At 39.9% G+C, this 22,470-nt stretch overlaps 2 protein-coding genes across 2 annotated transcripts in view; one reads left to right on the top strand and one right to left on the bottom strand.

Moving 5' to 3' along the window:
• Positions 1-22,470, bottom strand: part of CLIC4 (chloride intracellular channel 4) — a 65,679-nt gene that overhangs the window by 11,441 nt on the left and 31,768 nt on the right. Inside the window, exons 2-4 of the mRNA XM_080654978.1 lie at positions 18,549-18,658; positions 12,202-12,327; positions 2,905-3,011 (exon numbers count right to left, since the gene is read on the bottom strand). Coding sequence (XP_080511104.1) covers positions 2,905-3,011; positions 12,202-12,327; positions 18,549-18,658 — 343 coding nt within the window. The remainder of the gene's footprint in view (positions 1-2,904; positions 3,012-12,201; positions 12,328-18,548; positions 18,659-22,470) is intronic.
• On the top strand, positions 18,818-19,150 carry LOC308241500 (large ribosomal subunit protein eL33-like; the record flags this gene model as incomplete). Its single annotated transcript, XM_080654979.1, has 1 exon — positions 18,818-19,150. The coding sequence occupies one exon, from the start codon at positions 18,818-18,820 to the stop codon at positions 19,148-19,150; it is 333 nt and encodes a 110-aa protein (XP_080511105.1).

Below are 22,470 nucleotides of genomic sequence, written 5' to 3'. Positions count from 1 at the left end.
TCAGTGTTTCCCTTTATTTTATTCTTTATACCTTACGTTTACTTTGGACCCCAACCTAAAATACTGTAGTATCCCAACCTAAAATACTGTAGTATCCGGGCATTTAATCCCTTACTTTGAATGAGGTCTTAAAATTGTCCAAAGCTTTGTAAAATATTAGAGTTTATAAAGTATTTCACAGGCTGGTAAAACTAATCAAAGACCTGCCTATTCTGACTTACCATATAAAATAACAAATCCATCTCTATGTAAGTTGTTCATTGTCTGGAGAAAAGAAGCTGGATCATTCATTTCCTTTGCTTATTTAAGGCATTTAATTGCGTGAGACAGATAAGAGACTTGCAACAAATATGCATAAGGGAGACCAATTAAGGTACAGAATTATTTGGAACATTGTTTTCTAGAGTCTCATGGCCGTGACAGGCCCCTGTGGGAGAAGTTGCTTGGCAACTGGAATTCTTATTTACCAACAGGTAATTTAATATAAGGCCTTCTAAGTTATGCACAGTGTAATCCACTGTTGTTTGTTCTTATCGGTTACAGAATTCTAAGGACAGTCAGTAAGCATAGGTGGCTACTTAAGACAGTCACAAATTGATAGGAAAAAATAGAATACAAAGCTATATTTAAATGACTCACTCTCTGCCCTCAACCCCATCCACCAAAGCAATTTAAGTGAACACATTTTTTCCTCTCCTCCCCACCAAGTGTCAAAAGAAATTCAACCACTCCCCAGCTTCCAAAAGCCACAAAGAGAAACAAAAACATTATGATTTAACTAAGAGAGTTCAAAGAACTATGCAGCAGGAGTATCTGGGTATAAAAGACAGTTTTATGAAAAGAAAAGGTAGAACAGAATAGAAGCTGGACAGAAGGTGCTCCGGTGTGACTGTTTCCTTAGCCAATTACTAAGGGGAGCTGCTCCCCAACCAGGACAGCCTCTCGAACACGTTTAACACGTTCAGCAGATGTAAGCCAGGCCCGAGCACTGACCTTCTCCCTTTTCTCCTTCACTGCAGAAAAACATCTCATGCAGTGAATATTATCCCAGGAACCACTGAAATTCAATACTAATTTATAAAATGCAGCAATTTTAAATTTTAAAAATAATTTTTTAAAAGCCTGAAGCCTGAAAAGCTTGGAAACCTGTCTAAGTGATAAGGTAATTAGCAACTGTTTCAATATTTTAAAAAACGTTATTCTTGCTTAACCAGCTCTGATCCCCACCCCACTCCACCCCACTCCACCCCGCTTTCATATTATTGGCCATTTGCTGCCATAAACTCCTACCCAAAAGAAGCCCTCTAGGGTATCCACAGGGTTAGGGACAAAAAAACAGCAAGAGGCAGATCACTCACTTCAGATCACCCTACACTCAGAAGTTTCTCCCACATATTAAATTCTGTAAGGGTGTCACTGAGCAGCAGAGAAATAAGATGTCAGGAATCTTGCTAACAAGTGCTCTGTTGTGTTGTTACAAAGTTTTCCTACTTTGAGAAGTCATTAGTGACACAAACAGCTTTTTATTCAAAAAGCACACAAATGTATATTTTATATATTTAAATATCAGATATTCATATATTTCTTTTTTAAACAGGAAAATATATATTAAAAAAATTCAACAGTCTATAGGGGTGGGGAACCTTTATTCTGCCAAGGGCCATTTGGATATTTATAAGATTATCCTCGGGCCATACAAAATTATCAACCTAAAAAAATAGCCTGTTATATTTGGTCAAACATTTAATTAACTCACCCCTAATACCTTGGCAGGGCCAGACCAAATTTCACCGGCCTTTGCCCGCAGGCAGGACGTTCCCCACCCCTGTAAAGCAATGGTGGAGTCCCTGACCAGGTAGCTCAGTTGGTTAAGGTGTCATCCTGACACACCAAGGTTGCTGGTTCCATCCCAGCCAGGGCACAACAAGAATCAACCAATGAATGCATAAATAAGTGGAAAAAAATCAAATCAATAAATAAAAACAAAAATTAAAACGATGATTAAAATCTTTAGGAGCTAGCTTTTTGGTTATTGTTGTTCGTCTTAATACTAATGCTCTCTATACAGTTTTCTCAGGACACATGCCTGAGTTGCAAGCTTGATCCCCATAGGGAGCATACGGGAAGCAGCCATTCAGAGGCAGCCAAATGATTCACTCTCACATCAATATTTCTCTCTCTCCCCACAACTCCCCGCCATCTCGCTTCCCTTCCTCTCTCAAATTCAATTTTTAAAAAAATGGAAGAAAAAACAACAACACACAAAAGGACCTCTTTCAAAGAGGCTTCCCTCCAATATACCAAATATAAGTTTGGTGAATGAAATAATGAGAGAGTGTGTCCTTTAATAAATAAAAGAAAATCACATCCCTATTACTTAAACCATTCTCACCATGAAAATATGACTTGAAATTAAAATCCTACTTTTAGGATGCAGAGAAATTTGGAAGGCTGGTGAGTCTAAAGGCTCTCTTAGAGCAAATCCAAAAATTGCTCTGTAAGGGTAATTAGCACAAAAATCCACTGAGGCTGATTTTAGAATGCTGGCACCTAACAATAAACAAGATTTAGTAATGGTTTAAATTAAGCTCCATCAATCCATTGTTTTTGATACGCCATTAGTTCTTTGCAGAGCTCCCTTCACACAGTATGAGAACAAATTCTCTCAATAAACATTTTACCACACACCTACTATATTGCTAGGTACTGTCCCACGAGCTAGAAACACAGAAAAACAGCAATTTAAGGACTTAACCTGGTTTTCCCCAAATCTCTGATCAACTGTGAAAGCCAGTTTTTAACACATATGGGAATGCCTGGACTCCAAAGTATTCATTTATAATCATTCTCATAATAGGGGTGGTGGCTGTTTTTTGCAGTGATAATCCAAACATTCTTTTTTACCTTCATTAGCCTCTGGCCTCGAATTCTTAATGTATGCAGAGAACTTGGCGAAGATGTCCATTCCAGCGGTATTTGATTCTGGGTGCTTTGGCGAAAGCTTTAAGTACCTAAATGGAAAAGTGATAATGTATTATAGATCCCCCAAAGATACATTAGCACAAATCCCCTCAATCAACAAACCATTGTGCTAGCAGTTCCTAGACATCTTTTAACAGTTACTATTACTCTAAGAAATACCATCATCTGTTTTCTAGGGTATTTTTTTAATAAAGAGTAGTTATTTTTTTTAACATTTTTAAAAATTTATTTTATATTTTATTGACTTTTTATAGAGAGGAAGGGAGAAGGATAGAGAGTCAGAAACATCGATGAGAGCTGAAACCGGTTTGGCTCAGTGGATAGAGCGTCGGCCTGTGGACTGAAGGGTCCCGGGTTCGATTCCGGTCAAGGGCGTGTACCTTGGTTGCAGGCACATCCCCAGTGGGAGGTGTGCAGGAGGCAGCTGATCGATGATTCTCTCTCATCGATGTTTCTAGCTCTCTATCCCTCTCCCTTCCTCTCTGTAAAAATATCAATAAAATATATTAAAAAAAAAAAAAAAAAGAAAAAAAAGAAACATCGATGAGAGAGAAACATCAACCAGCTGCCTCCTGCACACTCCCCACTGGGGATGTGCCCACAACCAAGGTACATGGCCTTGACCAGAATCAAACCCGGGACCCCCCAGTCCGCAGGCCGACGCTCTATCCACTGAGCCAAACCGGCCAGGGCTAGGATATTTTTTAAAAATATATTTTTATTGATTTTAGAGAGGAGGGGAGGGGGAGAGAGAGACAGAAACATCAATGATGAGAGAGAATCACCGATTGGCTACCTCCTGCAAGCCCCACACTGGGGATTGAGCCCACACCCTGGGCATGTGCCCTGACTGGGAACCGAACCCCGACCTCCTGGTTCATAGGCCGACGCTGAACCACTGAGCCACGCCCGTCGGGCTGTTTTCTAGGATATTTTTAAGATTTTTTTTCCTTAGGAAACAAAGCTCTGCACGGTGTTTTTGTTCACGTATTGATATTCCTAGCAATCAAAAGGTACCTGCACTCCACCTACGTTTTATAAACTAAAATGCTAAGGAGACTGTCTACTTGTTCAGAGACTTGTGCCAAGCCAATGGCACTTTAGAAAGAGATCCCTAGGGCGGCGCTAAGGAAGCTTTCTGTGATGATGGAAATATTCTATACCTGAACTGTCCGATTCCGTAACCCATTAGGGGTATGTGGCTATTTGAACATGAATTTAGAGTAATGGCAACTAAATAAAGTCAAGAATTCACATTCTTCCAGCTGTAGAGCTTCCTTAAATAGGAATGCTAGCCCGGTGCTTGGTGTCCGGTGCCCTGAACCAGCCTTGTGCAGCAGCGCCAGAGAACCCTGACAGCAGCAAAAGCCGAGGCTGGTCAGCATCTTGTTCATCCGGAGGGTTAGGGACAAAAACAGCAAGAGGCAGATCACTCACTTCAGATCACCCTGCACTCAGGATTTTCCAAAACCTCTCACATATTAAACTTTGTAAGGGGCGCTGAGCGACAGAAAAACAAGATGTCAGGAATTCTGCTAGCAAGTGCTTAGTCGTGCTATTACAAAGTCTTCCTACTTGGAGAAGTTATTAGTGATACAACAGCTTCAAAAAAAAAGACACAAATGTGTATTTTACGTATTTCAATTTAAAACACACATACCCATATTTTTTTTCCTCAAATTGGAAAGGAGATGTAAAAAAGTTTAACACTTGGCTCTTTCCTCTTGCATCAGCTCCAGGGACTCAGGGCTAAAGGAATTCAGACTCGGAACCACGTTAGGAAAGGTTTATCAGCTAACAGGCCCTCCAAAACTTCACCGGAAAACGGGCTTTCGGGCAGTAAGACTCTAGAAAAATATCTTCTATTGAACTATAATTTAGATTTATTTATATATTTTAAGGTACTGTTTTTTCACTTTTCTTTAAATTAAAAATGAAGATGAGGTATTTTTTAGATAGAAATTTAGTTCAATTGCAAGGTATGGTTTCAGGTCAGTTCTTATAGTCATATTTTTTACACTCTACTATTTTGAATGCAAGAAATAACATATTTTCTAAAAATTGGACACAGTAGCCCTAGCCGATTTGGCTTAGTGCAGTGATTAGCAAACCGTGGCTCGCGAGCCACATGCGGCTCTTTGGCCCCTTGAGTGTGGCTCTTCCACAAAATACCACAGCCTGGGCGAGTCTGTTTTGAAGAAGTGGCGTTAGAAGAAGTTTAAGTTTAAAAAATTTGGCTCTCAAAAGAAATTTCAATCGTTGTACTGTTGATATTTGGCTCTGTTGACTAATGAGTTTGCCGACCACTGGCTCAGTGGATAGAGCGTCGGCCTGTGGACTGAAGGGTCCTGAGTTCAATTCCAGTCAAGGGCACATGCTTGGGTTGCAGGCTCAATCCCCAGTAGGGGGCTTGCAGGAGGCAGCCATTCAATAATTCTCTCTCATCATTGATGTTTCTATCTCTCTCTCCCTTCCTCTCTGAAATCAATTCAAAAAATAATAATAAATAAATAAATAAAAATTGGACACAGTATACTATATGGGCAAGAAGAATATAAAATATCTATGGAACATCTATATGTTCAAGCTATCTTTCTTTGTTAATATCTCTCAATTTTTAAGCTTAAAGATTTCTCTTATAAACAAAATTATTTAAATAAGTATTTTTAGTGGACAATTATAGTAAATTAATTTCTTCCAAGCTTTTATATATACAGATATATATTACGTATTTTTGTTTTTCCCTCCTATCTATAGAAAACCTTACCCACACACACACACACTTTTTGTTTCCCTGCTGAGCTGTAACAGTTAATCCCTTCTTCAACATCCCTGGGTTTCCCTTGACTACAAAAACAACCAACTTCCAACTTACATGCTTTCCCCACTGGTAATACAGTACCTTCATTGACTCATTCCAACAAAAAAATAGTGCAAGGAACCTAAGTGCCTACCCAAATACATTTATGTCCTTCTCTAGCCAAGTTTCCAAAATTAGTCTTCTTTTCCCCAACCAATATTTAGCTGTACCAACTTTTTCTACTGAAGTAAACTTCATAATTCTCAAAATAACTTACAGGAAGGCAGGCTTACATTACAGATCGTGTATATATTCACTATTCATACATACACATATACACTTATTCTAATTATTATCTATTATGTGTCAGGCACTGTACTAAGTGTTGGGATGTAATGATGAGCATTTCTATATTAGCACACTTAGTAGAGGTCTGTTTTGATGAACAGGTAAGAATGAAGGACTGTCAATCAGCATATCCTCATTCATATGGAGATAGACGCTATTAAATTTTTTTAAAAACACTGTCTCTAAAGCGGCTTAAACATGCCCTGTTTTTCCCTTCCAAGACAAACCATTAAGTGTATGTGCATACAATACTACAGCTACAAGAGACCATCTCAATGTTTCATTTTGCCTAAAAGGAATTATTTTCCAGCCCCAAAGTCACTGGATTAATTAAAAGTTTTCCCAAACTAAAACACACGTATTTCCTCTCCTCAGGTGCAGTGTTGTTAAAACATAAATAAGCCCGGCTAGTGTGGCTCAGTGGTTGAGTGTTGACCTATGAACCAGGAGGTCATGGTTTGATTCCCATCAGGGCACATGCCCAGGTTGTGGGCTTGATTCCCAATAGGGGGTATGCAGGAAGCAGCCAATCAATGATTCTCTCTCATCACTGATGTTTCTATATCTCTGTCCCTTCCTCTCTAAACTCAGTAAAAATATTTTAAAAACATATTAAAAAAAAACACAACACTGGATTTTATTAAGTCATCAATTATTAATTTTAGCAGATAGCTTGATAAAACAATAATTTTCAATTATTGTAACAATCATTTTAACATTTAACAAAAGGAAGGTAACTAGTTAATAAAAGGCTATGTGTCAACCATAGAATGGACATGAGCATCCAGGGTATTTAGACTTTTAGATTAGTCCTTTACTCTGTATTAATGGTAGACTAGCTAATAATATTTCCATCATTTTAGGAAAGATTTCATATCTTTTCTCCTTTCTCGTACTAATGTAAGAATAAAGTCTGGTTATACAGCTTATTAAATTATCCTTATAAATTTAACTTTGTTTTTTTGTAAGAGAAAGTTTATTTAGAAAGTCACAGAGGTAGCCCTAACCGTTTGGCTCAGTGGATAGAGCGTCGGCATGCGGACTGAAAGGTCCCAGGTTCGATTCCAGGGCATGTACCTTGGTTGCGGGCACAAGTAGGAGGTGTGCAGGAGGCAGCTGAATCGGTGTCTCTCTCATCGATGTTTCTAACTCTCTACCCCTCTCCCTTCCTCTGTAAAAAATCAATAAAATATGTTTTTTTAAAAAAGAAAAGAAAAGAAAATCACAGAGGTAGAAGAAATCAGCTCAGGAAACAAGTAACAGAGGCAAAAGAAGGGCCCCTGGAACTTAAGAGACAAGGAAAATGCCCCCAAGGGAAGAGGGAGGAGAAAGGTGGAGGTAAACTACACAGACAGCAGCGCTGGGTCCTCAGTCTTTTTTTTTTTTTTTTTTAATATATTTTATTGATATTTTTACAGAGAGGAAGGGAGAGGGATAGAGAGTTAGAAACATCAATGAGAGAGAAACATCAATCAGCTGCCTCCTGCACACCTCCCACTGGGGATGTGCCTGCAACCAAGGTACATGCCCTTGACCGGAATCGAACCCGGGACCCTTCGGTCCGCAGGCCGATGCTCTATCCACTGAGCCAAACCGGTTTCGGCAGTCTTTTTTTTTTTTTTAATAAATTTTTATTGATTTCAGAGAGGAAGGGAGAGGGAGAAAGAGATAGAATCATTAATGATGAAAGAGAATCATTTGTCGGTTGCCTCCTGCATGCCCCGTACTGGAGACCAAGCCCACAACCTGGGCATGTACCCTGACTGGGAATCAGACCCTGACCTCCTGGTTCATAGCTCGACGCTCAACCACTGAACCACACCGGCCAGGCTGGGTCCTCAGTCTTGAGGGTATTTATCTGGAGGTCACAGGGGAGGATCCCAAAAGAATATTCAGCCCCAGCTGGTTTGGCTCAGTGGATAGAGCGTCAGCCTGTGGACTGGAGGGTCCCGGGTTCGATTCCTGTCAAGGGCACATGCCCAGGTTGCGGGCTCGATCCCCAGTAGGGGGCGTGCAGGAGGCAGCCGATCAATGATTCTCTCATCACTGATGTTTCTAACACTCTCTCTCCCTCTCCCTTCCTCTCTGAAATCAATAAAAGTATATTTTTTAAAAAAGAATATTCATCAACTTTCCAGGTGAATAAATTCAACTTTCATTGCCTGTATTTCTCATTTTTTAAAAAGGCTTCATAATACCTTTGAGAGCTCTTCTCCAAAAGTATCTAGCTTCCTCTATCCTTCTATCCTTTTATCAGTAAGTTAGCCAAGTGTACAGTCCTGCTTTAGTTAAAATTCCAAGTTTCAAAGCTTTTTTTGGGCAGGGGGTGGGATGGAGGAGGCAAAGTAGTTCCTTCATTCAAGCAAGGGAAACTAAAAACAAAAACATGAACACTTTCCCCATAGAAGAAAAAAGAGAAAGTTTCTTCTTAAAACCTATAGTTACAGTGACCAGCAAAAGCTGCTTGATTTAAGCTTTTCGTTAGTCTGTAAATTCAAAACAACTCTAGAATAGACAGTTGCCTGTATTTATATTTGTCATGACTAAATCAGAAGTGCTCACATAAAAACACTCTGTTCTCATTATCATCAAATGCCAAAACCATTTATTAGAAATGCTAGATTTTCGTCTACCAGCTTGTAGAACAATGCTGCCTTTTCGCCTCATCCTATTTGGAAACAAGAAGGCTTACCATTTTGTGAGGAGGAGCAGCCAGAGTTAAGGACCTGAAGGTCTACCTGTTCTAAATGACAGTGAGAGGGATGGTCCCTGAATGCCACAGAACAATGAAGGAAAGGGGGAGGAATGCATGCCTCAGTCCCAGGAGCCCGCCTCCTCCTAGTCCTCCTCTCAACACAATTCTGCGTGACAGAGACCACTGTGCTGCCTGCTGAGCCGTTCACATTACGAGTCGCAGCGCCCACGGAAGGGAAGGAATTCCCAGTGCAAACATGCTGTTGCAATGCCTATAAACAAAAGCTCCTCAGAAGTTCAAGCTCATCTACTTTTTAAAAAGGACTCATTAAATTCAGTTTGACAACCACCTTCAGTCCAACCTGCTCATCAGAGTAAAGGAAATTTTCTAGGATTTCTCTTCGACCCTCCCTTTAAGCTCGAGCTAGCCTTCAATTTGGTACTCTTTAAAGCACAATCCCACTTGAAGACACATTCTATGTCTTTTATAAAAGTCAAACTCAACGAAATGAGAATCAGAAAGAAGGCAATAGGAGAAACATGGGTTTTTGAAGTTACATAGACCTGGCTTTGGAAGTAAGTACGTCAACTCTGCCACCATTAACCTTGGACAAATTGTTTGGATTACTCATCTTCGGTTTCTTCATAAAGTCTTTGAGAGGATTGAGATAATCCACAAAATAACCCATAATGCACTGTACACAAGGCACATAATGGTACTTGAACGTTAGTTAATAACAGCAGAGGTATTAGCAACATCAAAAACACTCCTTTTCTAAATTAAGTGAATTATAAAACTATTTAGAAACTCTCTTTAGATTATAAGCTACAACATAAAAACAAAGAAATTACCCTTAGAGAGAATTTAGCACACTGTGAACCCTGTATAACAGAAAGATCTCCAAGTTTTAAATTAAGTTACTTAAACTGAAAGAAAAGACTATCTCTGGTTAAAGTATCTGTATGAATACATCCAGACAAAATGAGGCTGAAGTTTCTATATATAAAAAGGAAAGTGAAAATGTTTATTTCCATGGTCCAATTCAAAAACCGATGTCTTACAGAGGACTGGAGGTCAAGAAACCAGAATATGCTGATATTAGATCTATTATCTTAATGACCATTTCCTCTGAGAAAAACAATAAGAAGGTCTAATAAAAATTACTTTTGTTGTTGTTGCTGTTACGGAAGAAGACTATATGAAAATATAAGATGTCCATTTGACTGAAATGGTATATAAAGGTATCAGCATACTGATTTTAAAAACAACTATCTTGGGAGAATTTACACGTTAAACACTTCAGACAAAATACAGTTTCTTCACAGCGGATGGCAAGTCATTCAAACTGTCCCTCTGTTTATAATTTAATGTTGGTACAATGATCTACAGTTACAGGAGAGGAAGATCACTTTCATTACTGTCTGAGGACAAGCAGACAAATGTGGAACTTCCCTCAGGGCTGAGAGACTTTTAAGAATTAAAAAGGGATCTAGTAGGTTCTATGATGTAACATTCTTTCATAAGTTATTTCTACTAAGTTGGATATATGGTCCTTACTGATATGTATAAACCTACAATTTACATTTTGCAAATACAAAGATCCTAGTTTGGATTTATTGGTATTCTGCTTATATGCAAGGTCTGGAGGAAAAGTCAAGATACAGTTTTATTAGTGTTGGTCTGAAGAAACTTTACTGGGGATGGAAGGAAGGTTTGGACTCCTAAGTAGAAGTAAAAGAAGTTTGAAGCTCTTAGAAAAACAGGAAGGAAGGCAGAGGATAAGCTTTTATAATACAAGACTAAGAAAATGAAATTTTAAGCTAGTACAGAGGCCAATTCTGCTAAACAGAGGCCAATTCTGTTCACAATGGAAGATGGGTTAGATACCTTCAGGTCTCCAAAAGAAACACTATAGATACAAAATTATTCTTCTGCCTAGAATGACTGCCACTCCTTCCCTCACCTGCTGAATGCCACTTTTTTTAAATTAAAGTTTAATTCAAGTATCTCTAAAGCCTTTCCTGATTGCACTCTCTTTCTTTTTCGCCATTTAATCATTTATTTTTCAGTTACAGTTGATCCACTCACTTTCCCAAACCACCACCATCCATATTTGTGCTTCAGGAACTATGTCTTATTCACTATTGTATCCACAGGGCTTTGTTGCCCAATAACTGTTTGCACAGTGAGTGAATGAATGAATATTGAGTCATTAGTTATTTTGGAAACCTCTGACTCAATAATCCCATTCCTGGGAAATGTATCTGGATATAGAAGATAAATGATGGTAACTAGCAAGAAAGGCATAGATGGGGGGGGGGGGGGAGGTGTTCAGTTTTGAAGATAATGAAACTGGAAAAGCTTAAAAGAATTCAGTAATGCTTTAAACCTATGCCAAGATTACAGTATGATGCAAAACTGCATATATGCAACTTAGCTAATTGTCATGAGAGTTCATCTAGTCTACAACTGCACTTTACATTATAGGAAACAGAACTACAAAACTGTTAACCATGTAGGACCTGGGGATCTAGAACAAACACCTGAAAGAAGTACATAAATAGAAAATTAATCCCAGGGACACAGTCTAAAAGTCAGTTCCCTTGGGTGGTAGCTTCAGAGCGTTCCCTTTGAAATGACCTGGTAAGAAATCCCCAGCAACCTGCACCACACACCTGCTTATACATCCTGGCTCGGTTCAGTTTAAATTGGTCTTTCCCCATCTTTTCTCCTCCCTAAACTTCTCTTTCAACTTGGAACCAATATCCCTCAGATAGCCAGTCTTCCCTGACCTATCTCACATGCCCCAAACCTACTTACACCATGTCATCTACAGCTTCCTACCTAATCAGATTCCTACCTTTCTTAGTGTGGCTATTGGCCTAGCCAGAGCCAATTCTGACATCTGTGTAGAATTAATTATAATAAGCTAGAGGCCCGGTGCACGAAATTCATGCACTCAGGCGGGGGTGTCTTTCAGCCCAGCCTGTGCCCTCTCAAAGTCCAGGAGCTCTCGGGGGATGTCAGTTGGATATCCTTAGGGCTGCTGCAGAGGCGGGAGAGGCTCCTGCCACCACGGCTGCACTCGCCAGCTGTGAGCCCAGCTTCTGGCTGAGCAGCACTCCCCCTGTTGGAGCACACTGACCACCAGGGGGCAGCTCCTGCATTAAGTGTCTGCCCCCTCATGGTTAGTGCGAGTCATAGCAACTGGTCGTTCTGCTGTTTGGTCAATTTACATATTAGCCTTTTATTATATAGGATGAAGAGAAGTCCTAGTCATTCCAACTTAACACTGTGAAAATTTAATTCAAGTACCAGTCAAGACAAAGCTTTAAAGAGATGGAAGAATTTCCATGCACTTTTCTTTGATACTCACTTGGGAGGGCATAAGACTTCTTCAAGAAATTCTTCAATCTTATTTACATCCGTTTTGACTTCATTGTTGAAAGTTATAAATGGTGGATGGGTCCCAGGAGCCAAGTTCTGCAGGTCTACAGGCTTCCTGTTAAACAAAAACAGTGGTCAAAATTGGACAGAAGGTGTATCAAGTCATCAAGCAAAGAGAATCTAAGATTCTTCAACTTCTAGTTCTCACCTGGCACTCTGAGATCTCAGGTGTTTTGTTTGACCCACAAAGGCTCATTTTACAGATACTTTACAAACACTTAACATTTCAGGAACTGCAGTGTGAGATAGATAAAACTGAACTGATAGGCAATGGCTAAAAATGTATAAATCTTTGGTTTATATCATGAAACGCCTTCAATAAATATTCAACAATTCAAACTCATTCAAATGTTTGCCTTGAGTGACATATCTAGAAAAAGCAAAGTACACAGAATTCATGCCTTCAAATAAGAGCAAAAAATATACTTCAATGTTTGGGGGATTTTTTTTTTCATTCTTTTTTTAATGTTTTATTGATTTTTAGAGAGGAAGGGAGAGTGGGGAAAAGAGAAAGAGAAACATAGATGTGAGAGAGAAACATCTATTGGTTGCCTCACCCATGGACCCCCGACTGGGGATCAAACCCGCAACCTGGGTATGTGCCCTGACCAGGAATCAACCAGCAACCTTTTGGTACAGTGGATGATGCTCTAACAACTGAGCCACTCCAGCCAGGACTGGATTTTTTTAACTTTTAATGTTACTTATCAAAGTAGACCTTTTTTTTCATAGTAGGAATATTTTAGATTAAAAAAATATATATTCTGTTCTCTCCCATTTTGTTCCCAGGTGAAGAAAAGGAAATAAAGAGAAACAAACAAACAATAAACAGGGAGAACACGAAAGAAATGAAAAGGAGGAACCTTACAGGAGCTAATACTTTAAGCAACTTAAGTGGCTTAACGTCAATTAAAATTTAATTGGGTACACTTGCAACAACTGGGGGACGTGGGGCTGGTGGCTCAGTTCCAGCTGCCTAGTTTAAGAGGCGTGCAGCATAGCCACTGAAGCTGATTCTTCAAGATGACCTGTCTCTAATTAGTTGACTCACAAAATGGAGAAAAAAATACTAAGTATGTAGAACTTCCACTTTCCTTTTGAAGGTGCTGAGTTTCAAGACACAATATTAATTCACAGAAGTCAAGAGAATACTGGACACTACAAAGCAAATAAGCAAAAACAATTTAACATCACAAATCCTTTATTTATTTCAATTTACTCCTATTAATGACTCTTCACTAGCTTTGCTACTTTCTAATAGTAAAGCCACTAACTGAATCAGTAGATTGTGGACTCACCAAGACACACACCAGATCCTAGTTACCACGCATCTGTCTATCTGTGCCAAAATCAGTTGAAGGATTTATTTATTTTGATTCAGTGTGGTATACTGCTGATCTGTCTGTCTACTTCAATGTTGGTTTGTGGGGCAATTGTTTTTAAACAAAACAGCACCCATGAAAAGGTTTCAAGTACAGCTTCTATAATCCTTAACAGATTTTATTAGCACAGTTTACAAGTAGTTTATATTAATAACAGAATTAGAAAAATATTCACTAACATATTCCTAATTCAGCTCTTAGTGGCCTCAACAGCTTATCAACAATTTATCATCTTTGAAATTATCTTGAAAAACAACATAAAGCCACTGGCAGGCAAGTTTTCCCGCTGTCTGACTGTCTCTGTGTATTTCTCTCTTTCACACACACACGTGTGTGCAGGGATATACATGATGCAGGATGCATTGGTGAGACATATATCTTGAATTGTTAGGATTAACAGGGCTTCCTGTAACTCAGATCAAATTTACAAAGGGGAAGAATGGGGTTTGTCCTTTCCCGACTGGCCAGCAGTAGGAAATTGATGATGTCTCTAAAAGGCTGGCCTGTTCCATCCCATTTAGTCTCTGTGTGTCTCACTCACACGGCTGTTTCTGAAGAACTACCTGGAAATAAACTGACCTCTCAACTTGCTGAAAGCAGTTTTCAGAAAGTTAGAGACATGATAATGAAAACAAACTATGTGAGGAATCTATTTTGAAATCAGATTTTGTTCTGAGTTTATAAGAACTATAGTTTTATCATTTCATTTGTAACACCTTAAACTATTACTAAAGTGTGGAAGGTTAAACTACCATAATCTTCTAAACCTTTATGCCATTATTATGGCAACTTACATGTGGGTCTGACTCACATAATATGTTACAATTTGGTATGTTGACATTTGAAACAAAATCAGTAATGACATTGCAAAGTAGGAAATAGTTTCAGTGTTTAAGGTGGGGATGAGGAAATAGAAACATGTATTTCTCAGACTTTTAAAAAAGTGGTCTCCAATTTACTTTCTCTTCTCAGAAAATACCATGGAGGGGGATCTTACTCACTAGTAATATAGCAGAAATCACTGCTTTTACAATAAAGTTAATTTCTTAAAAGTTATCATTTCTCAAAACCAGAGTTTACCCCAGCAAGTATGTGACAAAATATGGCCACACCCAGCTATTGCCAAGTCAGTGTCTCAATTTCTCTTTCTCTTTCTTTTTCTTTCTTTCTCTGCCTCTCCCTGTTCTCATACTTTCTTCTTTCTCTTCCTTGCCTACATCTCAGGTTTATCTGTGCTCTAAAGATGCTACTCTCTGATTTAGGAACTTCTGGGCGTAATGAAGATAGTGTAAGTCTTCAAATAAAGATCTTGGTCGCTGCCAGGAACCTGTCAGCCAGAAAGACCCTATAGTAGCAGTGTTATTAAAAAAAAAAAAAAAAAAAATGAATGACATTCAGTAGCAGGTCTGAAAATGCTTTAATGAGAGTAGTAAGAAGTACCCTGAACAATGGTTAGCACATAATACACTGAAGAAATGTTAATGTTTCCCTTCCTTTTTCCTGAATTTAAAAATGAGACAACTGACCTCCCAGATGAGACGCCTGCCCAAGGTTCCAGGGCTCTCTCCAAACACAGCCAGGTCTCTACCCCGGATACTTGCTACTGTGCACGGTTGCTCCCCTTTGACAACATGTGATAACATCTTTAAACATTCGACCCAAATTTTAGTATTTTCACTTATTTATCTGAAGTTTTTGTTCAAATGGTGGTTGATGTAAAACCTAAATTTCTCCTGAAGCTTGGGCACTGTTTTGAATCCAAAAGTTCTGTAATGCAATTGTAGCATGCACAGAAAATTAGGTTTAAAAATGACTCCCACTAAAGCATTAAGGCAGCACGGGCAGGCAAGCGATGGGAGATCGTTCCAAGTTTCACAGGGCACATGAATACCACCAGCACAGTCATTAACACCAATTGAGATTCAAAGAGAATGTGTCACACTGTGCCAGAACTGGCTTGATTTTTATGGATGAAATGTCATGTAACAATAATTTTTCAGAGCATAGCGTGGGTTTTTAAATAGCTCTCAGGAAAGTTCTACTGCTCACCACGTTTCACTGAGGAATTAGGCAATGAATCAGAAAAAAAGCAGGAAAATAAGCACTATAGGCATTTTCTCCCACACAGCTTCCTATAATCAGTCATAGTTAAGACTGTATTATGAAAGGTACTTTTCACTACAGGATGCTGTATTCCTCTGTGACAATTTGATTTTACAGTTTTTTTGAGCCAATGTTCACTTTCTCTTTGAAGTCTAACTAAAGACTATAAGTGAGTAAACTCATAGAAAAGGATTGGAAGGATAAAGACCAACTCTAAATATATTTTTTTCTTCTTTTTTTTATTTCATAGAGGAAGGGAGAGGGGTAGCCAGATAAAACATCAATGATGAGAGAGAATCATTGATCGGTTGCCTCCTGCACTCCCCCCACTGGGGATTGGGCCAGCAACCCAGGCATGTGCACTTGGCTGGAATCGAACCTGGGACCCTTCAGTCCACAGGCCGATGCTCTATCCACTGAGCCAAACAGGCTAGGGTAAGACCAACTCTAAATGTAATGATATGTATAAAGAGGAAGTTGATGACTTGGGGTGGAGGGACTCATTATCATGTACTGCTTGTATATTTTCAATTGCCCTTAAGAACCATTTTTAAATATATATATGTATAGACCTCTAAGATTTCTAAAGAAAAATAAAAAATATAGGCTCTCATGTTAGTGTACTTGGTTGATTTTACAAAAAGCCCTAGGAAATAAAATACCTTTCTTTGAGTGGTAGTATTTTCTAACAGGAGACCCTCAATTTTTCATTGTACTTCCTATGTGTCACTTCTAAAAAAATTTTTTTTTATTTATTTTAGAGGGTGAGGAGAGAGAGAGAGAGACATCTATGTGAGAAACATCAATTAGTTGCCTTCCCATACAAGCCCAGATGGGGACTGAACCCACAACCTGGATATGTGCCCTAACCTGGAATTGAACCCACCACCTTTCCGTGTATAGGACGATGCTCCAACAAGTGAGCCACACTGGGGGCCCATGTGTCACTTTTGACATGTAGGGTGCATTACACTTAAACATATACTCAAATATCAACCAACTTACAGGAATAATGCCTTTTAAAAAGTCTGTAGATGAAAAGTGAAACCAATGATTTTGAAATAGCCATTATGTGTTAACTTCCTTTTCTGAACCAGACGGTCATCGTTTATGGCACCATTACTGGTATGTACCACAATCAAGCACTGTATTGAGCTGTTGAAAGGATTTTTGGAAGCATGGCAGTCAACTCACTTGCTCCAACCCAAAAATGGAAGAGGAGAAATACATGTATTTTAAGACACAGTCAGGGTGTGTGCCCGGCAGCATGGTCTATTTTTAGAAGTTATATTGGGAAACTTCTTTGCAAATGCATGTAGGAAAAAAACAGTAATCGAAGGATAACTCCATGAATTATTTCATTCTTACAATAGCTCTGTCCGATACGAGCTAGGTCTTCCAAAGAACCTGTAGTTTTAACTCTTACTATCCCCAAAGGCCTTCTCTACATTCATATACATAACTAATGTGGTTCCTGGAAGATTTCATGGCTTATTTTCAATAAATAAATTCTAAGTCTGCATATTTTCAAGTAAGTGCACTAGCAGTAAGTAAGGAATAAACTGTAAGGAGCTGCCAGGTGTCCCAGGGAATGCTAAGCTAGAACTGGGAATAAGTTCACAGCTCTCACAAAATGCTCACTCTGTGGGGCCCAGAGGGATAACAGAGGAATTCTGCCATCCATTAAGTGATAGCCTGTGCATAGTTTTTTCTTGAACACTGTTCGTGACTGATATGCTAAAAAATAAGCAGCAAACCATGTTGTGTCAAGAGGAACACATTTACATTTCCATTGCTGAGTCCTAGATTGTCTATTGGTATAACTGTTCTTAACCTTTGATTTAAATCTTTTTTCTTTTTTTTTTTCTTTTTTAAATATATTTTATTGATTTTTTACAGAGAGGAAGGGAGAGGAATAGAGAGTTAGAAACATTGATGAGAGAGAAACATGGATCAGCTGCCTCCTGCACACCCCCTACTGGGGATGTGTCCGCAACCAAGGCACATGCCCTTGACCGGAATCGAACCTGAGACCATTCAGTCCACAGGCCGATGCTCTATCCACTGAGCAAAACCAGCCAGGGCTAAATCTTTTTTCTTTTAAGTATGAATGTTCTTCACCTCAGGAGGAACAGGAGTTCCTCAGTAAAAAGACCTTACTACCCCTAAGGGCTCTTCTCAGCCTTCTCCCTCTCCCCTAGGCTCTACGGCAAAAGTTAGAAACAACTCTTCAACTAGCAAGAACCATCACAGCCATGGATAACTGCTCTTATTTTACAACAATACTTAACCAAATATGGTGGAAATTGTATTATTAAAAAATCCCATTTTGTTTCCTGGAAAGGAGGTTAAATAAAATAGACCAAGCTGTATTTATCCTCCTAAAATCTGATATTCTTGCCTTTAAGGATCCGGGTTATATAGGCCCCGTGTTTAGCGAACTTGAGATCAAGAAGCTGGCAGCTTAGAAAGTTCTTCACAGACCCATGTTTACACAGGAATGGCAAAGATTTCACTGCATCCACACCAAAACTTCGCTCCTGGTGCTGCTCTTGCAATGTAAGGTAAACCTACAACGAGTTCCTAAAAAGACTGAGTGGCTACATGCAATTTACTGAACTGTGAATTACCATAATACTTAATACAAGTTAAATTTGTCCACACATCAGCTGAACTTTAACACAATATATTTTCTTTAGAGAACATATGGCGAGCAAAGTGAGGGACAGGGAGAGGATCAAACTGAAAAAAGTAATCTACATGTACTCAGATAACCGCAACCACGTCTTACCTTTTCAGGTCAACCGTTGTGACACTAAATACTACTCCTTTGAGCCAAAGAATCATGAAGAGCCTCTGGGAAAAGGGGCAGTTTCCTATGCTTTCACCATCGCTGCCAGCCTGGGAAACAGAAATCAACATTAAAAAACAAGGTCAAAGTGATGACACTCAGAACAATAGACCTTTTTCTGAACTTTAATCAAGAGTACAGGAAGAGCCTTTTCCGCCATCTTGGACCCTGTGGAGGCTGCTGGGAACAGGGCTTCTGTAAGGACACATATGTCTGGAAGGCTGTGGTCCAAGGCCATTTTTGCTGGCTATCAGCGGGGTCTCCGGAACCAGAGGGAGCACACAGCTCTTCTTAAAACTGAAGGTGTTTATGCTCGAGATGAAGCAGAATTCTATCTAGGCAAGAGATGTGCTTATGTGTACAAAGCAAAGAACACCACGGCGACTCCTGGTGGCGAACCAAACAAAACCAGAGTCATCTGGGGAACGGCAACTCGTGCTCATGGAAACAGTGGCATGGTTCGTGCTAAATTCCGAAGCAACCTTCCTGCTAAGGCCATTGGACACAGAATCCGGGTAATGGTGCACCCCTCAAGGATTTAAACCTACTGAAAATAAATAAAATGGATTTGTTTTCCTGTATGGGGTGGGGGGGAGGAAGAGTACAAGAAGACAGGAAATGTTGCACTATGGAGGAAGGGTAGAAATTCGGGTCTTTATTATTTTGCTCTTTCATTTGCCTCTTTCTCTTTTTAAAAATGGCCAGTCTAGTATAGACTGTCCAAGAGAACTTTCAGCAATGATAGGAATTATCTCTAGTACCATGTCCAATATGGTAATCATTTGTGACATGTGGCTTAATGAGTACTTGAAATGTGGCTAGTTCAACTGACCTAAATTTTTATTTACTTTTAATCAATTTAAATGGTCAGGTCACATGTGGGTAATAGGACAGCACAGGTCTAATTAGTCCCTAGGGCAGTGGTCGGCAAACTCATTAGTCAACAGAGCCAAATATCAATAGTACAACGATTGAAATTTCTTTTGAGAGACAAATTTTTTAAACTTAAACTTCTTCTAACGCCACTTCTTCAAAATAGACTCGCCCAGGCCGTGGTATTTTGTGGAAGAGCCACACTCAAGGGGCCAAAGAGCTTTCGAGCTGCAGTTTGCCGGCCACTGCCCTAGGGGATACATATATCCTTGCCCCAGGGCAAAGACAAAGTCTATCATGGGTTTTATAAAATGCAAATCATGTGTTGTTCTATGAGATAATATTCTTTATAGGGCAACAGATAAAGGGAAACTTGTAGGTGTGTCCAAAGAGTTAAATTAACTGCCAGCCTCCCCCCATTCTAAAAAATATCCATTGTAAAAATTACATATCCCGTTTTACACATTCCTTCAGGGTGAGAAGAAAAGAACAAAGGTAGCTTCACAATAAGCCATTTGTAATCCAATTAATGAATGCAGCAGTTGACTTCACCGAGTTCAACAATGAAGTAGAATTTTCCTAAAAATCAGAGTGGAACAAATCTTTAATTCCATCACGTGGGCCCCAAGTTTAAAAAGAAGGAAGGAGGGGGGATGGGAAGTGGGGGTTGGAGAGAGCCAGCTGCTGGAAGAGAACATTCTGACACTTGCTAGGGCCCAACACAGCCCTTTTCACCATGAGGTCTATGGAGAAAGCCAGAAATAACTTCCAACAAGTCATTCAAGGATGCTGGTAAAAGTCCTGTTCATTATCCTGAAGTAACTCTCAAAAAAACTCAGAAGCCATTTCAGTAAAATGCCATATCCAGTTAAGTCATTAATTCCTAACTAATGGTGAAATGGGGGGGGGGGGAGGGGCGAGCACAGCAGGAGGATGTAAAAAGATAAAAGCCGTTAGCTGATTACCCATAATATAACCAGCAAAACACACGGGCATATAAGGACCCCAGAACCCTACCCTAACCATACAGTATGGGATAGTTACAACTGAGCTTGGAGGGAAAAAATTTATCATTCTTTATCAGAAACAGAATTGTAGCCAGAATGAATCTTACTAATTTCTAATACTGCAACTTATACAAAATTTACTTCCTAAAAAAGTTCTAGTTCTTAAACTTAAGAGTGATTAAGAACAACCTAGAGCCTCGGTTTGCCGCTCTGTTGACTGAGTTTGCCGACCACTGTCATATACTACCCTTTACCTCTTTGCACACAATATGCCACAATTGCCTAATCCTCACAGCTTCCAACTGCACAGTAACATTTAGTCTAGCCCAGTGGTCGGCAAAGCCATTAGTCAACAGACCGCAGTTTGCCGACCACTGACCTAGAGAAAACACTTAAAATGAAGATTTCTGTGCCTATCATCCAGAGATTCTGCTTCAGAAGAATTCCCAGGGTGAGGCCCAGGACACCCAAGGAGATCACAAAGTAAGGCATTTGCTGGACACAATGAGGAACACTGGTGTGAAAAGGTTAGGACAATATTCCTTTATTTTATTTAATTTTAATTTTTATAATTCTTTTGATTTCAGAGAGGAAGGGAGAGGGAGAGAGAGATACAGAAACATCAATGATGAGAAACAATCATCGATTAGCTGCCTCCTGCATGCCCCCCACAGGGATTCGAGCCTGCAACACAGGCATGTGTCCTGACCGGGAATCGAACCATGACCTCTTGGTTCATAGGTCGACGCTCAACCACAGAGCCATGCCAGCTGGGCAATATTCCTTCTTTAGAGCACAAGTCAGTTTTTTAGGACTAAGTCATCCTATTACATAACAAACTGATACTCAAACTTGCTGTTTTGAAGGTGCTCACCATCCAAACTCATATGGAGCACTGAAAGCATACAAATGAGTTTATTACAGATCAGAAAAAGTTAACACACTACTTTTCTAAATAGCTTGTTGATTAATATTTTCACACAAGTTTGAGTATTTTTTAAAATACATTTTATTGATTTTTTACAGAGAGGAAGGGAGAGGGATAGAGAGCTAGAAACATCAATCAGCTGCTTCCTGCACACCCCCCACTGGGGATGTGCCTGCAACCAAGGCACATGCCCCTGACTGGAATTGAACCCGGGACTCCCCCCCCCCCCCCCCCCCCCCCCCCAGTCTGCAGGCCAACACTTTATCCACTGAGCCAAACCGGTCAGGGCAGGGTTGAGTCTTTAGATAACCAATTTTTGTCATTGTTTTGCTTTTGTTTTTCTCCAAGTTTTAACACGGTTAGCAGCAGAAGCATAAATACAAGAAAAAGGATACCAGGAGAAACCAAAATGGTGGCATAGGTAAACACCTGAAATTGCTGCCTCGCACAACAACTTCAAAACTACAACTAAAAGACAAAACTGACATCATCCAGAACCACAGGAAGGCTGGCTGAGTGGAAATTCTACAACTAGAAGGAAAGAGAAAAGCACACTGAGACTCAGAGGAGGTGCAGAAGGCAGAGGTACAGAGGCGCGTGCGCGCAGAAAGGGCTGGCAACTGAGTACGCGGCTGTCTTTTTCAAGTGGGAGGGAGACACAAGCTCCAAACTGCTCTGAACTCCAGTTCCCGGCGAGACTCTGGGGACCCAGACTCATACGGGGAGAAACGGAACTGTCTGGCAGCGGGCGGAACTCGAGGGCGACTTTCTCTCAGAGGTGCTTGCAGCGATTACCAAGGGACATTGAGACCCGGGGGCCTCTTAGGGCAGGGCTGATGGGAAGCCATTGCTGTTTGCTCTGCCCTGAGACTCCGCCCCATCCAAACTGTGCGCAGAGGCTTTTGCATATGAATGGCCTGGTCCTCTGAAATATAAACTTACCTAACAAACTGCAACTGAGTCAATGAGACCCAGAACATCCAAATGAAGGCCCAAGGCCCCGCAGCAGCTTGCACTGCTTCACAACTGGGCCTCATCTGGGCACCTCCGAAAG

This window comes from Plecotus auritus (genome assembly GCF_963455305.1).
Source record: "Plecotus auritus genome assembly, chromosome: 2".
Classification (NCBI taxonomy): Eukaryota; Metazoa; Chordata; class Mammalia; order Chiroptera; family Vespertilionidae; genus Plecotus; species Plecotus auritus.
The sequence above is the reverse complement of the archived record's forward strand: the minus strand, read 5'-3'. Positions and strand labels throughout refer to the sequence as shown.